Source organism: Echeneis naucrates, chromosome 1 (genome assembly GCF_900963305.1).
Source record: "Echeneis naucrates chromosome 1, fEcheNa1.1, whole genome shotgun sequence".
Lineage (NCBI taxonomy): Eukaryota > Metazoa > Chordata > Actinopteri > Carangiformes > Echeneidae > Echeneis > Echeneis naucrates.
In genome coordinates this window covers 1,144,213-1,159,995 of record NC_042511.1, presented here as the reverse complement: position 1 = coordinate 1,159,995, position 15,783 = coordinate 1,144,213, and the positions used below count along the sequence as shown (strand labels likewise).

The 15,783-nt window shown below is 44.3% G+C and overlaps 2 protein-coding genes across 4 annotated transcripts; both read left to right on the top strand.

Annotated features, from left to right (window-relative positions):
* The first annotated feature begins 115 nt into the window (after nucleotides 1-115).
* On the top strand, nucleotides 116-10,930 carry LOC115038150 (butyrophilin subfamily 2 member A2-like). Of its 3 annotated transcripts, XR_003840497.1 has the most exons (15): nucleotides 116-314; nucleotides 399-684; nucleotides 2,871-2,983; nucleotides 3,067-3,203; nucleotides 3,308-3,349; nucleotides 3,463-3,567; nucleotides 3,832-5,102; nucleotides 5,817-6,149; nucleotides 6,254-6,304; nucleotides 6,418-6,522; nucleotides 6,787-8,058; nucleotides 8,773-9,105; nucleotides 9,210-9,251; nucleotides 9,365-9,469; nucleotides 9,734-10,930. XR_003840497.1 is itself a non-coding variant. In XM_029497046.1 (9 exons), the coding sequence occupies exons 5-9, from the start codon at nucleotides 8,004-8,006 to the stop codon at nucleotides 9,919-9,921; spliced, it is 723 nt and encodes a 240-aa protein (XP_029352906.1). In that variant the 5' UTR covers nucleotides 4,669-5,102; nucleotides 5,817-6,149; nucleotides 6,254-6,304; nucleotides 6,418-6,522; nucleotides 6,787-8,003; the 3' UTR covers nucleotides 9,922-10,930. The 3 variants fall into 3 exon arrangements, 1 of the variants encoding a protein (XP_029352906.1); XR_003840495.1 differs by having other exon boundaries at nucleotides 116-684; nucleotides 2,871-3,203; XM_029497046.1 differs by lacking the exons at nucleotides 116-314; nucleotides 399-684; nucleotides 2,871-2,983; ... (1 more) ...; nucleotides 3,308-3,349; nucleotides 3,463-3,567 and having other exon boundaries at nucleotides 4,669-5,102.
* Nucleotides 10,931-11,182: 252 nt separating this feature from the next.
* cdc6 (cell division cycle 6 homolog (S. cerevisiae)) lies at nucleotides 11,183-15,523 on the top strand. The gene is made up of 12 exons (XM_029527966.1): nucleotides 11,183-11,281; nucleotides 11,872-12,061; nucleotides 12,196-12,381; nucleotides 12,610-12,809; nucleotides 13,273-13,421; nucleotides 13,540-13,646; nucleotides 13,725-13,864; nucleotides 13,951-14,051; nucleotides 14,261-14,325; nucleotides 14,398-14,588; nucleotides 14,667-14,807; nucleotides 14,985-15,523. Exons 2-12 carry the CDS (start codon nucleotides 11,884-11,886, stop codon nucleotides 15,075-15,077), a joined length of 1,551 nt encoding a protein of 516 aa, XP_029383826.1. The 5' UTR covers nucleotides 11,183-11,281; nucleotides 11,872-11,883; the 3' UTR covers nucleotides 15,078-15,523.
* Nucleotides 15,524-15,783: the final 260 nt, after the last annotated feature.

Below are 15,783 nucleotides of genomic sequence, written 5' to 3'. Positions count from 1 at the left end.
TCAGGTGCTTGTGACGAGACGAGAGCAGGAAGTCGAGTCTTCGATAACAGGAAGTGACGAAACACGAGTCCTGTCACTGCTGAGCGTCTCTCTCCACCCTGTTTCCGGACGTCACTTCCTTCACCATATTTTTACTTTCAGTTTTGTTTGTTTGTTTGTTTGAAGCTTACTTTGGAGACTCACTCGCTTTCTGCCGTTTTCTTTAATTAATCGATCGTTTTAATCGTTTTCTTCTCGAGCTATTTCTCCAACATGGCGCCCGCTGAAGCCCCGAGTTTTCCTACTGATCATCATTATTATCATTGCTATTTAAAGTACGACCTTTGAATTACGACCTAACTTGTGTGTGTCCGTGTTGTTTTATTTTGACTCTTTCTGTGGTTCTGCTCCTCAAACAGAGTCACCAGCTGAGCTTCTGTTCCTGCTGTCCGACGTGAAGACAGAAAGTGGATCTGCAGTTCGGAGCTCCTGTGTCCGCCCATCTGTGACTGATTCAGCAGCATCACATCCGGGTTTCAGTCTGCAGCCAGTTTAGAGAGTTTGAGACTTCAAAGTTCATTACAGTTCAGGGAGCCACCTTCAGCTACCAGCTCAGTGATCACAGTTCCTCCTCATTCATGGATCGGACCGCTTTATTCCTCATCAGAACTCTGCTGCTGGCTGCTGCTCCTCTTCGTGCTGCCGGTGAGTTGATGATTATCGACTGTATTTTATCAGCAGCCAATGAAGAGCAGCTAACAGGAGAGATGTGATCTCTTTTCCTAGTTCCTGTTAATATTCGTGCAGCAGCGTTCTGAATTAACTGAAGGCCTTTCAGAGATTTGTTTGGACATCCAGATAGTAATGAGTTACAGTAGTCCAGCCTAGAAGTTACAAATGCATGGACTAGTTTTTCTGCATCATCCTGAGAGAGGATGTTTCTGATTTTCCTAATGTTTCTCAGGTGGAAGAAAGCTGCCCGACTAACTGGTTTTATGTGAGGGACAAAGGACATGTCCTGGTCAAAAATTACTCCAAGGTTTCTTACAGTGGAGCTGGAGGCCAAAGTAATGCCGTCCAAACTGATGAGATGATTAGATAGTATTTTTCTGAGGTGCTTAGGACCGAGTACAATAACTTCTGTTTTGTCAGAGTTGAGAAGTAAAAAATTTCCAGTCATCCAGACTTTTATGTCTTCTAGAGATGCCTGCAGTCTGACTATCTGAGTGACTTCATTTGGCTTCATTGATAGGTACAGCTGAGTATCGTCTGCGTAGCAGTGGAAGTTGATGCTGCGTTTCCTGATAATGTTGCCTAGAGGAAGCAGATAAAGCGTAAAGAGGATTGGTCCAAGTACCGAACCCTGCGGGACTCCATGACTGACTACAGTACATGAGGAGGAGCTGTTGTTTACATGAACAAACTGCTGTCTATCTGATAAGTAGGATTTGAACCACTTTAGTGCAGTTCCTTTAATTCCAATGTCATGTTCCAGTCTCTGTAGTAAAATATTATGATCTATGGTGTCGAATGCAGCACTAAGATCTAGAAGGAGAAGTATGGAGGCTGATCCATTGTCTGAGGCCATTAGAATGTCACTGGAGACTTTAACCAGCGCTGTTTCTGTGCTATGATGGGCTCTAAATCCTGACTGAAACTCTTCAAACAAACTGTTCCCATCCAGATGCTCGTGTAGTTGTTTTGCTACAGCTTTCTCAATGATTTTAGAAATAAATGGAAAGTTCGATATGGGTCTATAGTTTGCCAAAACATCTGGATCAAGATTAGGCTTTTTAAGCTGGGGTTTGATGACTGCGGTCTTAAGTGCCTGAGGTACATAACCCAGAAATAAAGTCAGATTAACCAAATCTAGAATGAACGGCTCAATTACATAAAAGATCTCTTTAAAGAGGCTAGTTGGTACTGGGTCTAATAGACAGGTTGACGGTCTGGATGATGAAACTATAGAAGCTAGCTCTGAGAGATTTAGAGGTGAGAATGATTCCAGATGTAAAAGAGGCGTCGCAGCTGATTCAGGAGTTGCTGTATTCAGTAGGAGATTTATCTAACGCAGGCAAGAGCTGATAAATTCTTTCTCTGATCGTGAGAATTTTGTCTGAAAAAAAACTAATAAAATCATCACTGCTTAGAGCTAAAGGGATCACTGGTTCAACTGAGCTATGGGCTGTGGAGCCCATTAAAGTAAACTCAAATGTAATAAGGTAATGGTCAGACAGGAGAGAATTTTGGGGAAGAATTGTTAGCTTGTCAATTTCAATGCCATAAGTTAGAACAAGATCAAGGATATGATTGTAAAAGTGAGTGGGTTCATTCACATGCTGGGAAAAGCCAATTGAGTCTAGTAGGGAAAGAAACCCAGAACTAAGGCTGTCGCTTTCTACATCAACATGTATATTGAAATGTCCCAGTATAATGATTTTATCTGTACTAAGTACTAACTCTGATATAAACTCAGAAAACTCTGATAGGAATTCTGAGTACGGACCAGGTGGACGGTATACTGTAACTAACAGAACTGGTTTTTCACCTTTCCAGTCCGAGTGGGAGAGACTAAGAGTGAGGCTTTCAAAAGACCTGCAGCCAGATTTTGGTCTGGGGTTGATAAGTATGATTGATAGAATATCACAGCCACCCCCCGACCTGTGGTACGAGGGATATGACAATTAACATGAGAGACTGAGACTGTTCTGACTCCATAAAAGTCAGCAATAGATGGACCAAGATGTTGACTGAGCCAAAGAAAGAATGAAACAAATGAAAGGTGGGAAATAATAAGTGAAATCAGGAGGCCTCCTGCTGTTTGTTTAAATGTAAGAAGTGATCCTCGTCTTTGTCTTTTAGAGCTGAATGTTTTCTGTTTGTGTCCACAGGACAGAATGATGTCATCTGTCCCAAAAAGCTGATCCAGGGAGAAGAAGGTGAAACTGTTTCCATTCGGTGTCGTCTGGATCAACCTTTGGACCTGCAGGATGAGATGATATCAGTGAGAAGACTGAACCTCAGTGAGGTTGTCATCTCATATAGAGATGGGAAAGAGTACAGAAATAACAACGCAGACTCCAACAGGTTTAGTCTGAATCATGAAGACCTGAAAGGAGGAATCCTGAACCTGCAGATCTCCTCAGTGCAGCTCAGTGACCGTGGACTGTACACTGTTTATATCAGAGGAAGGAAAATTCTCTTTAAAGTCTTCCTTAATGTTGGTAAGACAGATTCATTTAATGCTGTCAGTGTGTTTGGGTTTGTCTAAATTCTACATTTGTGATTTTAAGTCGTACTTAAACAGTTTGTTTTTCCTCTGAAACAGTAAAAAAAGTTCAGCGGACCATCAGGACCCCAACAGATCCAGGTGAATGTCTGTGGCTTGTTCTTTGGGTAGAAGATGGTCAGATCTTCTTGTTTCTGTTAAATCCTCAGCAGAGTCAGTAACAACATGAGAGTTTGTGTTTCATTTTCCTTCAGGTCCAGAGAAGGTGGATGTTCCTGCTGTGGTCGGAGGTGTTCTTGGTGCTGCTGCTGTTCTTGTGTTCATTATTATTGGAGTCCTGTGGAAATGTGGAAGAATCAGTAAGTTCCAAAGTTCTGCTCTTTAACATTTCATCAGTGTTGTGGAGTCTAATTTGTCTGTAACTGCTGTTGTGTGTCCTTTTTGTGTCAACGAGACGTTTCAGCTCTAAACTTCTCAGTTTCTCTTCAGTGACCTTTGGAGGCTCAAAGACGTGAATCCATCCAATATTTTAGTGTGAAAGTTAAAGATTGGAGCCTGAAAAGTGGAAACACGTTATTGTTCTGATCCGTCGACTGTATTTAACACAAAGTTCTTTGTCACAGAGACGTGTGAGATGAGACTCAGAGGAAGAAGGACAGAAGAACCACCGAGGCAGCAGACGATCTACAGAGAGGCTGAAGGTCTCATGAACGGTGTCCATACAGATGGACCACATGGAGGGGAATCAGGAGCAGCCTGGGGGGCTACAGGGGGGACAGGGACGGGACCACAGGACCACCACTTGTGTATCTGAAATGGATTCTGCACTGGAAGAGAAAATCAGCTGTTTTTAAACTATTTTTTTGTGTCAAAACAATTTAATTATCTTTTTTATTTTTATATTTCTATTGTATTTATAAAACAGTGAGACTGGTTGGGTTGAGAAGGGGGGGTATGGGAGCAGCAGTCTGCAGGAACATGGGGTAGAGATGGTTCAGCCCCTGCAGAATGATGACAGGAGGAGGGAGGAGAGACAGAAACGTCAGGAAAACATGGTTAGAACGGGGAGGAACAGGTGGATGTTGGAAAGAGGCGAAGGACATACAGACATACGAGAAGTTAGAGAGACAAGCTGTGACTGAATGGAACTGAGTTCAATAAACAAGTTAACAGTGTGGAAGAACAGAAAACCCCCCACAGTCTGTTTGACATCTCTAAAAGAAATCCGTCCATAAATTATTTCTATGAAACTGTCAAAGTTACAATCCTGTTTGATGCTAACACTGAAGCACTTTTTATTTAATGTTTTGTGTTTTTCTCTTTTATCTGGTCCTGTTCAATTGTTCTGATCCATGTGTGTATGTATAGACGTACTTTTGCATTTGTAGGCTTGTAATGTTTCATCTGAAAACTAATCCTCCAGGGAGCTCTTTTCTGTTTTGTTTTGTTTTTTATATGTAATCATAAAATAAAATAAAATAAAATAGGTCACAGGTCACAGCTTTGTTCCGTCATGCTACAGAGAGTATTGAGTGAAAACTGCTATGACGCTTTGTTTCAGTATCTTAGAAGAACTGGATTGATTAAAAGAATATAACTTTGCTTTTTTAAATTGTGAAAGTTTCCTTAGATAGAACGACGAAGTAATAATCTCGGTCCACACTCCTCACCAGTCGGTGGCGGTAAAGAGCCATAACGACTTCTGGAAACCGCCTTTTAATCCAAGAAGAAGCTTTATCGTCTCTCTGATTGGTTAAAGAAAACACATGACTTTTTTTTGATTAGGAGGCGGCAGATAACTCCTGAACTCCATGACGGGCTGGTTCTGTTCATTCATTCATGGATCGGACCGCTTTATTCCTCATCAGAACTCTGCTGCTGGCTGCTGCTGCCGGTGAGTTGATGATTATTATCAAAATCTGAAGCATAAATATGAATTCATTGATATTTTACAGAATGATGAATTGGTGTACAAAAACGTCTTCTCCGACTTAAAAGCACCATCTGAACATGTGAGGGGGAGGGAGGCTGTTAGTGCCTTTTTATTTCTAACAGTTAAAAACACAGTCATCATGAACATGCAGACTCAAAGTAGAGCTGAGGGGAAAGTCTCCTGATTGTAGAGCCGTTGATGCAGGCTCATGTTGTTCCCTCGTCACCAGAGGCCGCTGACTGCCTCTGTTAGTGTGATTCAGCGGTGAGAAAAGGTGAGGCAGGGTGCCTTTAGTCCTGCTGACCGCTTTTCTTTTCATAACATCTAAGTCCAGTAGTCAATGCACATTTGTTCTACAGCCTGATAAATACTGTAATTGGACTACAGATCTCCCTGCTCAAGGCCTTGTGACCAATTTTGTTTGTGTGATGGTCGCTACACTGTCCAAAGAGCTTTTTAACTACAAATCCAGAGAAAAGAACGATGAGCTTCTTTTTCTGTTTGATTCCATTTTTACTTCTTATTGTTTGTTTTGATGTTTACTTTTTCTATTTAAACTTGGCAGCACTTCAACTAAAGACTTGAGTTCTGTGCGTTTGCAGCGTTTAAATGTAAGAAGTGATCCTCGTCTTTGTCTTTTAGAGCTGTTTGAATGTTTTCTGTTTGTGTCCACAGGACAGAATGACGTCATCTGTCCCCCTCAGCCGATCCAGACAGAAGAAGGTGAAACTGTTTCCATTCGGTGTCGTCTGAATCAAACTGTGGACCTGCAGGATGAGATGATATCAGTGAGAAGACAGAACCTCAACGAGGAAGTCATCTTATATAGAGATGGGAAAGATCACAGTGAAGACAACGCAGACTCCATCAGGTTTAGTCTGAATCATGAAGACCTGAAAGGAGGAATCCTGAACCTGCAGATCTCCTCAGTGCAGCTCAGTGACCGTGGACTGTACACTGTTTATATCAGAGGAAGGAAAATTCTCTTTAAAGTCTTCCTTAATGTTGGTAAGACAGATTCATTTAATGCTGTCAGTGTGTTTGGGTTTGTCTAAATTCTACATTTGTGATTTGAAGTCGTACTTAAACAGTTTGTTTTTCCTCTGAAACAGTAAAAAAAGTTCAGCGGACCATCAGGACCCCCACCACCCCAACAGATCCAGGTGAATGTCTGTGGCTTGTTCTTTGGGTAGAAGATGGTCAGATCTTCTTGTTTCTGTTAAATCCTCAGCAGAGTCAGTAACAACATGAGAGTTTGTGTTTCATTTTCCTTCAGGTCCAGAGAAGGTGGATGTTCCTGCTGTGGTTGGAGGTGTTCTTGCTGCTGCTGCTGTTCTTGTGTTCATTATTATTGGAGTCCTGTGGGAATGTGGAAGAATCAGTAAGTTCCAAAGTTCTGCTCTTTAACATTTCATCAGTGTTGTGGAGTCTAATTTGTCTGTAGCTGCTGTTGTGTGTCCTTTTTGTGTCAACGAGACGTTTCAGCTCTAAACTTCTCAGTTTCTCTTCAGTGACCTTTGGAGGCTCAAAGACGTGAATCCATCCAATATTTTAGTGTGAAAGTTAAAGATTGGAGCCTGAAAAGTGGAAACACGTTATTGTTCTGATCCGTCGACCGTATTTAACACAAAGTTCTTTGTCACAGAGACGTGTGAGATGAGACTCAGAGGAAGAAGGACAGAAGAACCACCGAGGCAGCAGATGATCTACAGAGAGGCTGAAGGTCTCATGAACGGTGTCCATACAGATGGACCACATGGAGGGGAATCAGGAGCAGCCTGGGGGGCTACAGGGGGGACAGGGACGGGACCACAGGACCACCACTTGTGTATCTGAAATGGATTCTGCACTGGAAGAGAAAATCAGCTGTTTTTAAACTATTTTTTTGTGTCAAAACAATTTAATTATCTTTTTTATTTTTATATTTCTATTGTATTTATAAAACAGTGAGACTGGTTGGGTTGAGAAGGGGGGGTATGGGAGCAGCAGTCTGCAGGAACATGGGGTAGAGATGGTTCAGCCCCTGCAGAATGATGACAGGAGGAGGGAGGAGAGACAGAAACGTCAGGAAAACATGGTTAGAACGGGGAGGAACAGGTGGATGTTGGAAAGAGGCGAAGGACATACAGACATACGAGAAGTTAGAGAGACAAGCTGTGACTGAATGGAACTGAGTTCAATAAACAAGTTAACAGTGTGGAAGAACAGAAAACCCCCCACAGTCTGTTTGACATCTCTAAAAGAAATCCGTCCATAAATTATTTCTATGAAACTGTCAAAGTTACAATCCTGTTTGATGCTAACACTGAAGCACTTTTTATTTAATGTTTTGTGTTTTTCTCTTTTATCTGGTCCTGTTCAATTGTTCTGATCCATGTGTGTATGTATAGACGTACTTTTGCATTTGTAGGCTTGTAATGTTTCATCTGAAAACTAATCCTCCAGGGAGCTCTTTTCTGTTTTGTTTTGTTTTTTTATATGTAATCATAAAATAAAATAAAATAAAATAGGTCACAGGTCACAGCTTTGTTCCGTCATGCTACAGAGAGTATTGAGTGAAAACTGCTATGACGCTTTGTTTCAGTATCTTAGAAGAACTGGATTGATTAAAAGAATATAACTTTGCTTTTTTAAATTGTGAAAGTTTCCTTAGATAGAACGACGAAGTAATAATCTCGGTCCACACTCCTCACCAGTCGGTGGCGGTAAAGAGCCATAACGACTTCTGGAAACCGCCTTTTAATCCAAGAAGAAGCTTTATCGTCTCTCTGATTGGTTAAAGAAAACACATGACTTTTTTTTGATTAGGAGGCGGCAGATAACTCCTGAACTCCATGACGGGCTGGTTCTGTTCATTCATTCATGGATCGGACCGCTTTATTCCTCATCAGAACTCTGCTGCTGGCTGCTGCTGCCGGTGAGTTGATGATTATTATCAAAATCTGAAGCATAAATATGAATTCATTGATATTTTACAGAATGATGAATTGGTGTACAAAAACGTCTTCTCCGACTTAAAAGCACCATCTGAACATGTGAGGGGGAGGGAGGCTGTTAGTGCCTTTTTATTTCTAACAGTTAAAAACACAGTCATCATGAACATGCAGACTAAAAGTAAAGCTGAGGGGAAAGTCTCCTGATTGTAGAGCCGTTGATGCAGGCTCATGTTGTCCCCTCGTCACCAGAGGCCGCTGACTGCCTCCGTTAGTGTGATTCAGCGGTGAGAAAAGGTGAGGCAGGGTGCCTTTACTCCTGCTGACCGCTTTTCTTTTCATAACATCTAAGTCCAGTAGTCAATGCACATTTGTTCTACAGCCTGATAAATACTGTAATTGGACTACAGATCTCCCTGCTCAAGGCCTTGTGACCAATTTTGTTTGTGTGATGGTCGCTACACTGTCCAAAGAGCTTTTTAACTACAAATCCAAAGAAAAGAACGATGAGCTTCTTTTTCTGTTTGATTCCATTTTTACTTCTTATTGTTTGTTTTGATGTTTAATTTTTCTATTTAAACTTGGCAGCACTTCAACTAAAGACTTGAGTTCTGTGCGTTTGCAGCGTTTAAATGTAAGAAGTGATCCTCGTCTTTGTCTTTTAGAGCTGTTTGAATGTTTTCTGTTTGTGTCCACAGGACAGAATGACGTCATCTGTCCCCCTCAGCCGATCCAGACAGAAGAAGGTGAAACTGTTTCCATTCGGTGTCGTCTGAATCAAACTGTGGACCTGCAGGATGAGATGATATCAGTGAGAAGACAGAACCTCAACGAGGAAGTCATCTTATATAGAGATGGGAAAGATCACAGTGAAGACAACGCAGACTCCATCAGGTTTAGTCTGAATCATGAAGACCTGAAAGGAGGAATCCTGAACCTGCAGATCTCCTCAGTGCAGCTCAGTGACCGTGGACTGTACACTGTTTATATCAGAGGAAGGAAAATTCTCTTTAAAGTCTTCCTTAATGTTGGTAAGACAGATTCATTTAATGCTGTCAGTGTGTTTGGGTTTGTCTAAATTCTACATTTGTGATTTGAAGTCGTACTTAAACAGTTTGTTTTTCCTCTGAAACAGTAAAAAAAGTTCAGCGGACCATCAGGACCCCAACAGATCCAGGTGAATGTCTGTGGCTTGTTCTTTGGGTAGAAGATGGTCAGATCTTCTTGTTTCTGTTAAATCCTCAGCAGAGTCAGTAACAACATGAGAGTTTGTGTTTCATTTTCCTTCAGGTCCAGAGAAGGTGGATGTTCCTGCTGTGGTCGGAGGTGTTCTTGGTGCTGCTGCTGTTCTTGTGTTCATTATTATTGGAGTCCTGTGGAAATGTGGAAGAATCAGTAAGTTCCAAAGTTCTGCTCTTTAACATTTCATCAGTGTTGTGGAGTCTAATTTGTCTGTAGCTGCTGTTGTGTGTCCTTTTTGTGTCAACGAGACGTTTCAGCTCTAAACTTCTCAGTTTCTCTTCAGTGACCTTTGGAGGCTCAAAGACGTGAATCCATCCAATATTTTAGTGTGAAAGTTAAAGATTGGAGCCTGAAAAGTGGAAACACGTTATTGTTCTGATCCGTCGACTGTATTTAACACAAAGTTCTTTGTCACAGAGACGTGTGAGATGAGACTCAGAGGAAGAAGGACAGAAGAACCACCGAGGCAGCAGATGATCTACAGAGAAGCTGAAGGTCTCATGAACGGTGTCCATACAGATGGACCACATGGAGGGGAATCAGGAGCAGCCTGGGGGGCTACAGGGGGGACAGGGACGGGACATGCTGCTGTAACAGAGGAATGATGGGGATTCTGATATTTCTGCCTTCACTAACACCAGCACCAGTTGGATTGTTGTTACGTCCTACAGACTTTACTGACCAAAAGCTTAAAGTCTTTAATCTGAGGAATTTGTCTCCAAAGGAACTAAAGTTACGTGTGAAATTAGAGACATTATTCCCTCCCTTTGTCAACACTTAGCAGTTTGTGCTGCCATGTTTCTCAGTTATTTTACGTTGTTTTATAGTACAAGCACTGTAGAAGTCCGTTTAAAGTTTCTGTGAAACTTTTGGGCGCCATTTTGTTCCGCAGCAGGCCCACCTGTGTCAGGTACCCAGTGTGACGCTGCAGTGGTTTTTATGTGAATCTGGTTGTGTTGTATGTTAAGGGAGCGAATGTGGAGGAGAGAAAGGGAGCAGAAGTGAGTGCATGATGATAAAAATAAAAAATGCTGTGAGTCGTCCCAATCCGTACCGACCACAGCTGTTACACTAGCAGGATTTTAGCCAGCCAAACAAAGCACCCTCAGAGTGTTACAGAGGAGGTGACCCACCGACCGGAGCCTGTGGCCGGGGTGGGAACGGGACGGAGCCCCGCTCGGATCAGGCCAACATTTCTGTGTTAAAACACTCTGAGCTGCTGAGTTTAGTGTTTCCATGAGCTGAAACTTATAATCATCAAAGTGAAAAGGAATAAACAGCAGACGACCTACAGAGAGGCTGAAGGAATCATGAACGGTGTGTCCATACAGAAGAGCACATGGAGGGGAATCCGGAGCAGCCTGGGGGGCTACAGGACCAAAGCACCAACACTCGTGTATCTGAAATGGATTCTGCACGTTTCTGGTTTTCTTCCTCGTCAGTTCGTAGACAGTTCACAGCACTGGAAGAGAAAATCAGCTGTTTTTATGTTATTTTCTTAAAAATGTTTTTAAAACTATTGAATTCAAATCATAACAAAGGTTCATGAAGCCCCTTAACATTTGGAGCAGGTCTGGACCAAACGGTTTATAAAGTTGTGTTGAGCAGCCACTTTCCTTCTGTATTTATTAAATATGGAAATAAAACCATTTCTCAGTTTAATAAATGTTTGTGTTTTATGTGAAAAATGATCTGAAATAAAAATTATTAGCTGAATTTAAAACTTTTTTTTTAACTAACCCTCCCGCCACGGGCCGGCTCATCAAATATGACGTCAGATCCGCCTGAGCTCAGCCAATGACAATCGGAGAATCCGCCTTATTGACCAATCAGAGAGCGGCGGTGGAGGCGGAAGTTTCGGTTTGGCGCCAGTTTGTGTTCAGTGTTCGGACGACAGAAGAACCGGCGGCGGACACACAAACCGTCCAGAACAGTCCAGAAGATTTCCTCCAACTTCTACTGCAGGTCGGTTTTCTACACACACGGTCCTTTAACACGCTGAAGCGGAAACGGGATTCTGGAACAACACGACGAGCTCCGTTTTTTGTTCCACACAAACAAACACGTTTGGCGCCATCGAGCCCTCACGTTGATGTTTGTTTCATAAAATGGCCGTTTGGTGTGAGCTTCATCTTTAAACAGGTTTTTTTCTCACCATCACAGCCAGACGGACTCTGCTGAGTAATTCATAAGTTCACCCTGAATCATCATTGTGATGCCGAATTCACTGGAAGCTCTTCCGCCTTTTTGTCAGGAGGTTCTGTTAGGTTCTGTCAGGAGGTTCTCACAGGATGTTCTGGCAGGTTCTGTTAGGTTCATTCTGTCAGGAGGTTCTCACAGGAGGTTCTCACAGGAGGTTCTGTCAGGTTAATTCTGTCAGGAGGTTCTGTTAGGTTCGTTCTGTCAGGAGGTTCTCACAGGAGGTTCTGTCAGGAGGTTCTGTTAGGTTCGTTCTGTCAGGGGGTTCTCACAGGATGTTCTGGCAGGTTCTGTTAGGTTCTGGTGGTATGAGGTGAGGACGGATGCTGATAACAATCTGCGGGTCGGTGTTCCAGGTTGACCTCAGGATGCCCAGCACTCGCTCCCAGAGCCGGGCTCAGCCCACGCTGCAGTTCCCCCGACGCAGATCCAGCAGACCGCCATCCAGCTGCAGGAAGGCCCCCACAGCTGAGCAGCAGCCCGGCCCGTCCCTCCCCCAGACACCGCCGGCCCTGCGGCTCCCCCTCAGCCCCTGCAAGCGCACAGGTGAGATAGGTGAACCGGGCCGAGCTGTGGATGAGCTCCAGAGTTAGTTAAAGCTGCTCATGTTTAAAAAAACCAAGTCTGAGCAGAAGCCTGTCGGAGGTTTGAGACATAAATCTGGATTTTTTTCTCCCAAGGTGACGACAACGGCTGTAATGTTGGCTCACCGCCAAAGCAGAGCAGGCTGAACCCGGCTTTGCCCCGAAAACTGGTCTTGGACGAGAACTCTCCGGTGTCGGCCCGCCGCCAGCTGCTTCCACCGGCCACCTCCTCCCGTCAGAGCCCCGAGAAGAGGCCGCCGGTCAGCCGCCTGTGTGGAGACAGTGAGTGTTAAATCAGAACCGCTTCCCTTTTAGTCTCATTGGAAATCAGAAAGAACTTCTGCAGACAGGTCCGCTTTTTAGCTCAGTGGATATCTGAAGCTCCTTCTCTTTTTAGAGATGCATAAAATACAAAAAATAAATGTAGACAAAAGGTGGCTCCTGAACAGCCTGGGTCAGATCTGTCATCTCCAAAGACTGGAGGACGTTCACTCCCTGTTTCTCCTCCAGAGTCCCGGTTTCAGGCCGTGAAGCAGGCGCTCCACACCGCCGTCCCCGAGCGTCTCCTGTCCAGGGAGGACGAGCGGGCGTCCATCCGCTCTTTCCTGGAGGAGAAGGCGCTGCGGGGAGTCCCTGGAAGTCTCTACATCTCTGGGGCCCCGGGGACCGGCAAGACGGCCTGTCTGAACTGTGTCCTGAAGGACATGAAGGTAAGAGCCACACGGCCCCCCACTGTTCCAGTTCGGTGGTTTAACCTTCAGGATCCAGCTGCTTCTGAACACCTTCAGCTTTTTACCTCAGACGTTTTCAGCAGGTTCCTCTGTTCTGCTTCGACACCTCGACATGAAAATGTTGTTTTGTTTTTTTTGGTTTTTTTACACAAAAATCCCAAACTTTGGACCGATGTCCTGCAGTCATCTGCAGACTTTCCTAAAAACAAAAATCCTCCACATAAGTTTGAACCTGACGGCTTTTATGTCAAATTTAAATGATTTTTATCTGTTTTCATTTGATTCATTAAGATAAACAGAAAACGTCTGAAGAAGGTGATTCTTTTTCTTAGTTTTTATAGAATCCTACATTTTGATAATAGATGGCTGAATATCTCTGAATTTGGACAGTTTGTTTCCATCTGCGGCCTCAGCAGCTGATCAGCTGATCTGTTGTGTTCAGGCCGAGCTGTTGTCGGTGCAGACGGTGGTGGTGAACTGCATGAGTCTGAGAAGTTCCCACGCCATCTTCCCGCTGCTGGCCAACAAGCTGAGAGCATCCGGCGGGCAGACGGGCCTGCAGCAGCTCCTGACGGCCCCGGGGCCCGTTGTGTGAGTCCCTTTAGACTTCTGAGACGTTTTGACCTCGCCACCTGCGATCGTCCAGTTTTTTCTTTGAGGTCATATTGTTGGGGAACGGACTCTGACTCCATCTTTGTTTGGTCCTCAGGCTCCTGGTTCTGGACGAGATGGACCAGCTGGACAGTAAAGCTCAGGACGTCCTCTACACCATCTTTGAATGGCCGTACCTGCCCGAGTCCCGCCTCTGCCTCATTGGTAAGAGCTCCGCCCCTCAGGCCTCCGTGTTAGTGAGGGTGGGCCCTCAGCAGCTTTTCATTTGTGGTCTTCCTGCAGGCATCGCCAACGCTCTGGACCTGACGGACCGGATCCTTCCCCGGCTGCAGGCTCAGCCCCGCTGCCGGCCCCAGCTGTTACACTTCCCGCCCTACAGCCGCCAGGAGCTCACCGCCATCGTGCAGGACAGACTGACTCAGGTAAACTCACACAGAACTGCAGCTCACGTCACAACCAGGTGAAACCACGTGGTGTTTTTTAATCCGACATTCGTGTTCCTCCTCAGGCGTCGGCCGACGGGCTCCTCAACGCTGCTGCGGTTCAGTTCTGTGCCAGGAAGGTGTCGGCGGTGTCAGGAGACGCCAGGAAAGCTCTGGACATCTGCAGGTAAACGTCTTCTGAGGTTTACAGTGAAGTGATCAGCAGCTGCAAAAAAAAGATTTTTGTCTCCAACACCTTTTATTCAGAGCAGATTTTCCCCCTTTTTACTCTAAAGAGCTGCAGTGAAGTCTTCACTGAGTCGCGTGTTTATCTTTTAGAGTTTGACCTCAGAAGGTGTGACACTGAATGCTGTTGAATTGTCTGTTGTTGTGCAGGAGAGCTGTAGAGATGGTGGAGTCTGATGAGAGGAAGAAAACAGCTGACTCAGCAGAAACTAAAGGTGAGTGAAGCTGCGTCTCCGTCCGACATCCAGACGGAGCGAGTCACTGAAAGGCGTCCTGTCCTTCTGCAGGTCCGGCGTTGTCGCAGGTCAGCCTCCCTCAGGTGGCGCGGGTGCTGACGGAGGTCTACGGCGACCGGATGGCGGCTCAGGGCGGCGGCGGCTCGGGGGGAGAGAGTTTCCCGCTGCAGCAGAAGCTGCTGGTCTGCTGCTTCCTGCTGCTCATCCGCGACAGGAAGAGCAAAGAGATCGGACTGGGGAAGGTGAGACCGGATCACGAGCTGTTTTATAGTTCCTGCTCCGAGTCAGGACAACCAAACTGAGAGCTGTTTGTGTTTCAGCTGCATGAAGTCTACAGTCGTCTGTGCATCCAGAGGCAGGTGACGGCCGTCGGTCAGGGCGAGTGTCTGTCGCTCTGCAGCCTGTTGGAGAGTCGAGGGATCTTCAGCCTGAAGAAAGCCAGAGAGGCTCGACTCACTAAGGTACAGGACCAGGAAGTTGGTGTGAGTTTGTTGACTGAATGAAGAGCTGATTTTTCATCACTGTTGAGCAGAACTCCTGATCAGACTGAATCAGATAAGTCTGCATTTGAGGAGATTTAGTGACATTTGTTCTGCTTGCTGGGAATCAAACATGTGACGTCTTGTCTGGTGCTGCAGGTGTTTCTGAAGATCGAGGAGAAGGACGTTGAAAACGCTCTGAAGGATCGGACTCTGCTGGGCAGCATCCTGGCTGCTGGACTCCCTTCATGAACATTTTTATTCAATCCTTTTTTTTTTTTTTTTTTTTTAAAGCAGGATTTGTTTTTGTTTTGTTTTTTTAACCAGGCTTTTTTTCTGCTGGTTTATTCTTTTATTCTCATTTTTGCTGGGAATTTGTACATTTCTGAGGTTTTCTTTAAAAAAAAAAAAGTAAATTTTTGGGTGTTTCTTCGGCTGATGTTGGAGATTGGGTCCGTTTGTTGTTGAACATCAGTTCTGAAATGCTGAACTTTGTTTCAGCTGAAACATTTCTAGTTTTATGCTGTAAATAAATGAATGTACAGACGTTTCAATCAGCTGATCCTTTCTGGCTCACATCTTTTCCAAACCAGAGAGTTTTATTTAACATCTCAGTCAGTGAAACTCTGGAGCTCAGACTGGAGCTGCTGAAAGTCCACTTCAACACAACTGTGTGTTGTTGTGACTTCGGTGGTGAGCAGCAGATTCTGAATTCATGTTTGTTCTTTCACCAGTAAAAAGCTGCTAATGCTAACATCAGCTACGTAGCTTCTGCCGAAACCTTTAAAAAGTGGTTGGCAGCAACAACATTAAAACAGTTTAAAGTTAGGGGAAAAAAAAAAAAAACAACCTAAAACAGAAGTTGAATTGTGTTGAATGAATTTGGTGGAATAATTTAATGCCTTAATGTGAAGACAGGACTTATTCAAAGCAGACTCCCAAAGGACAAAAATAAATC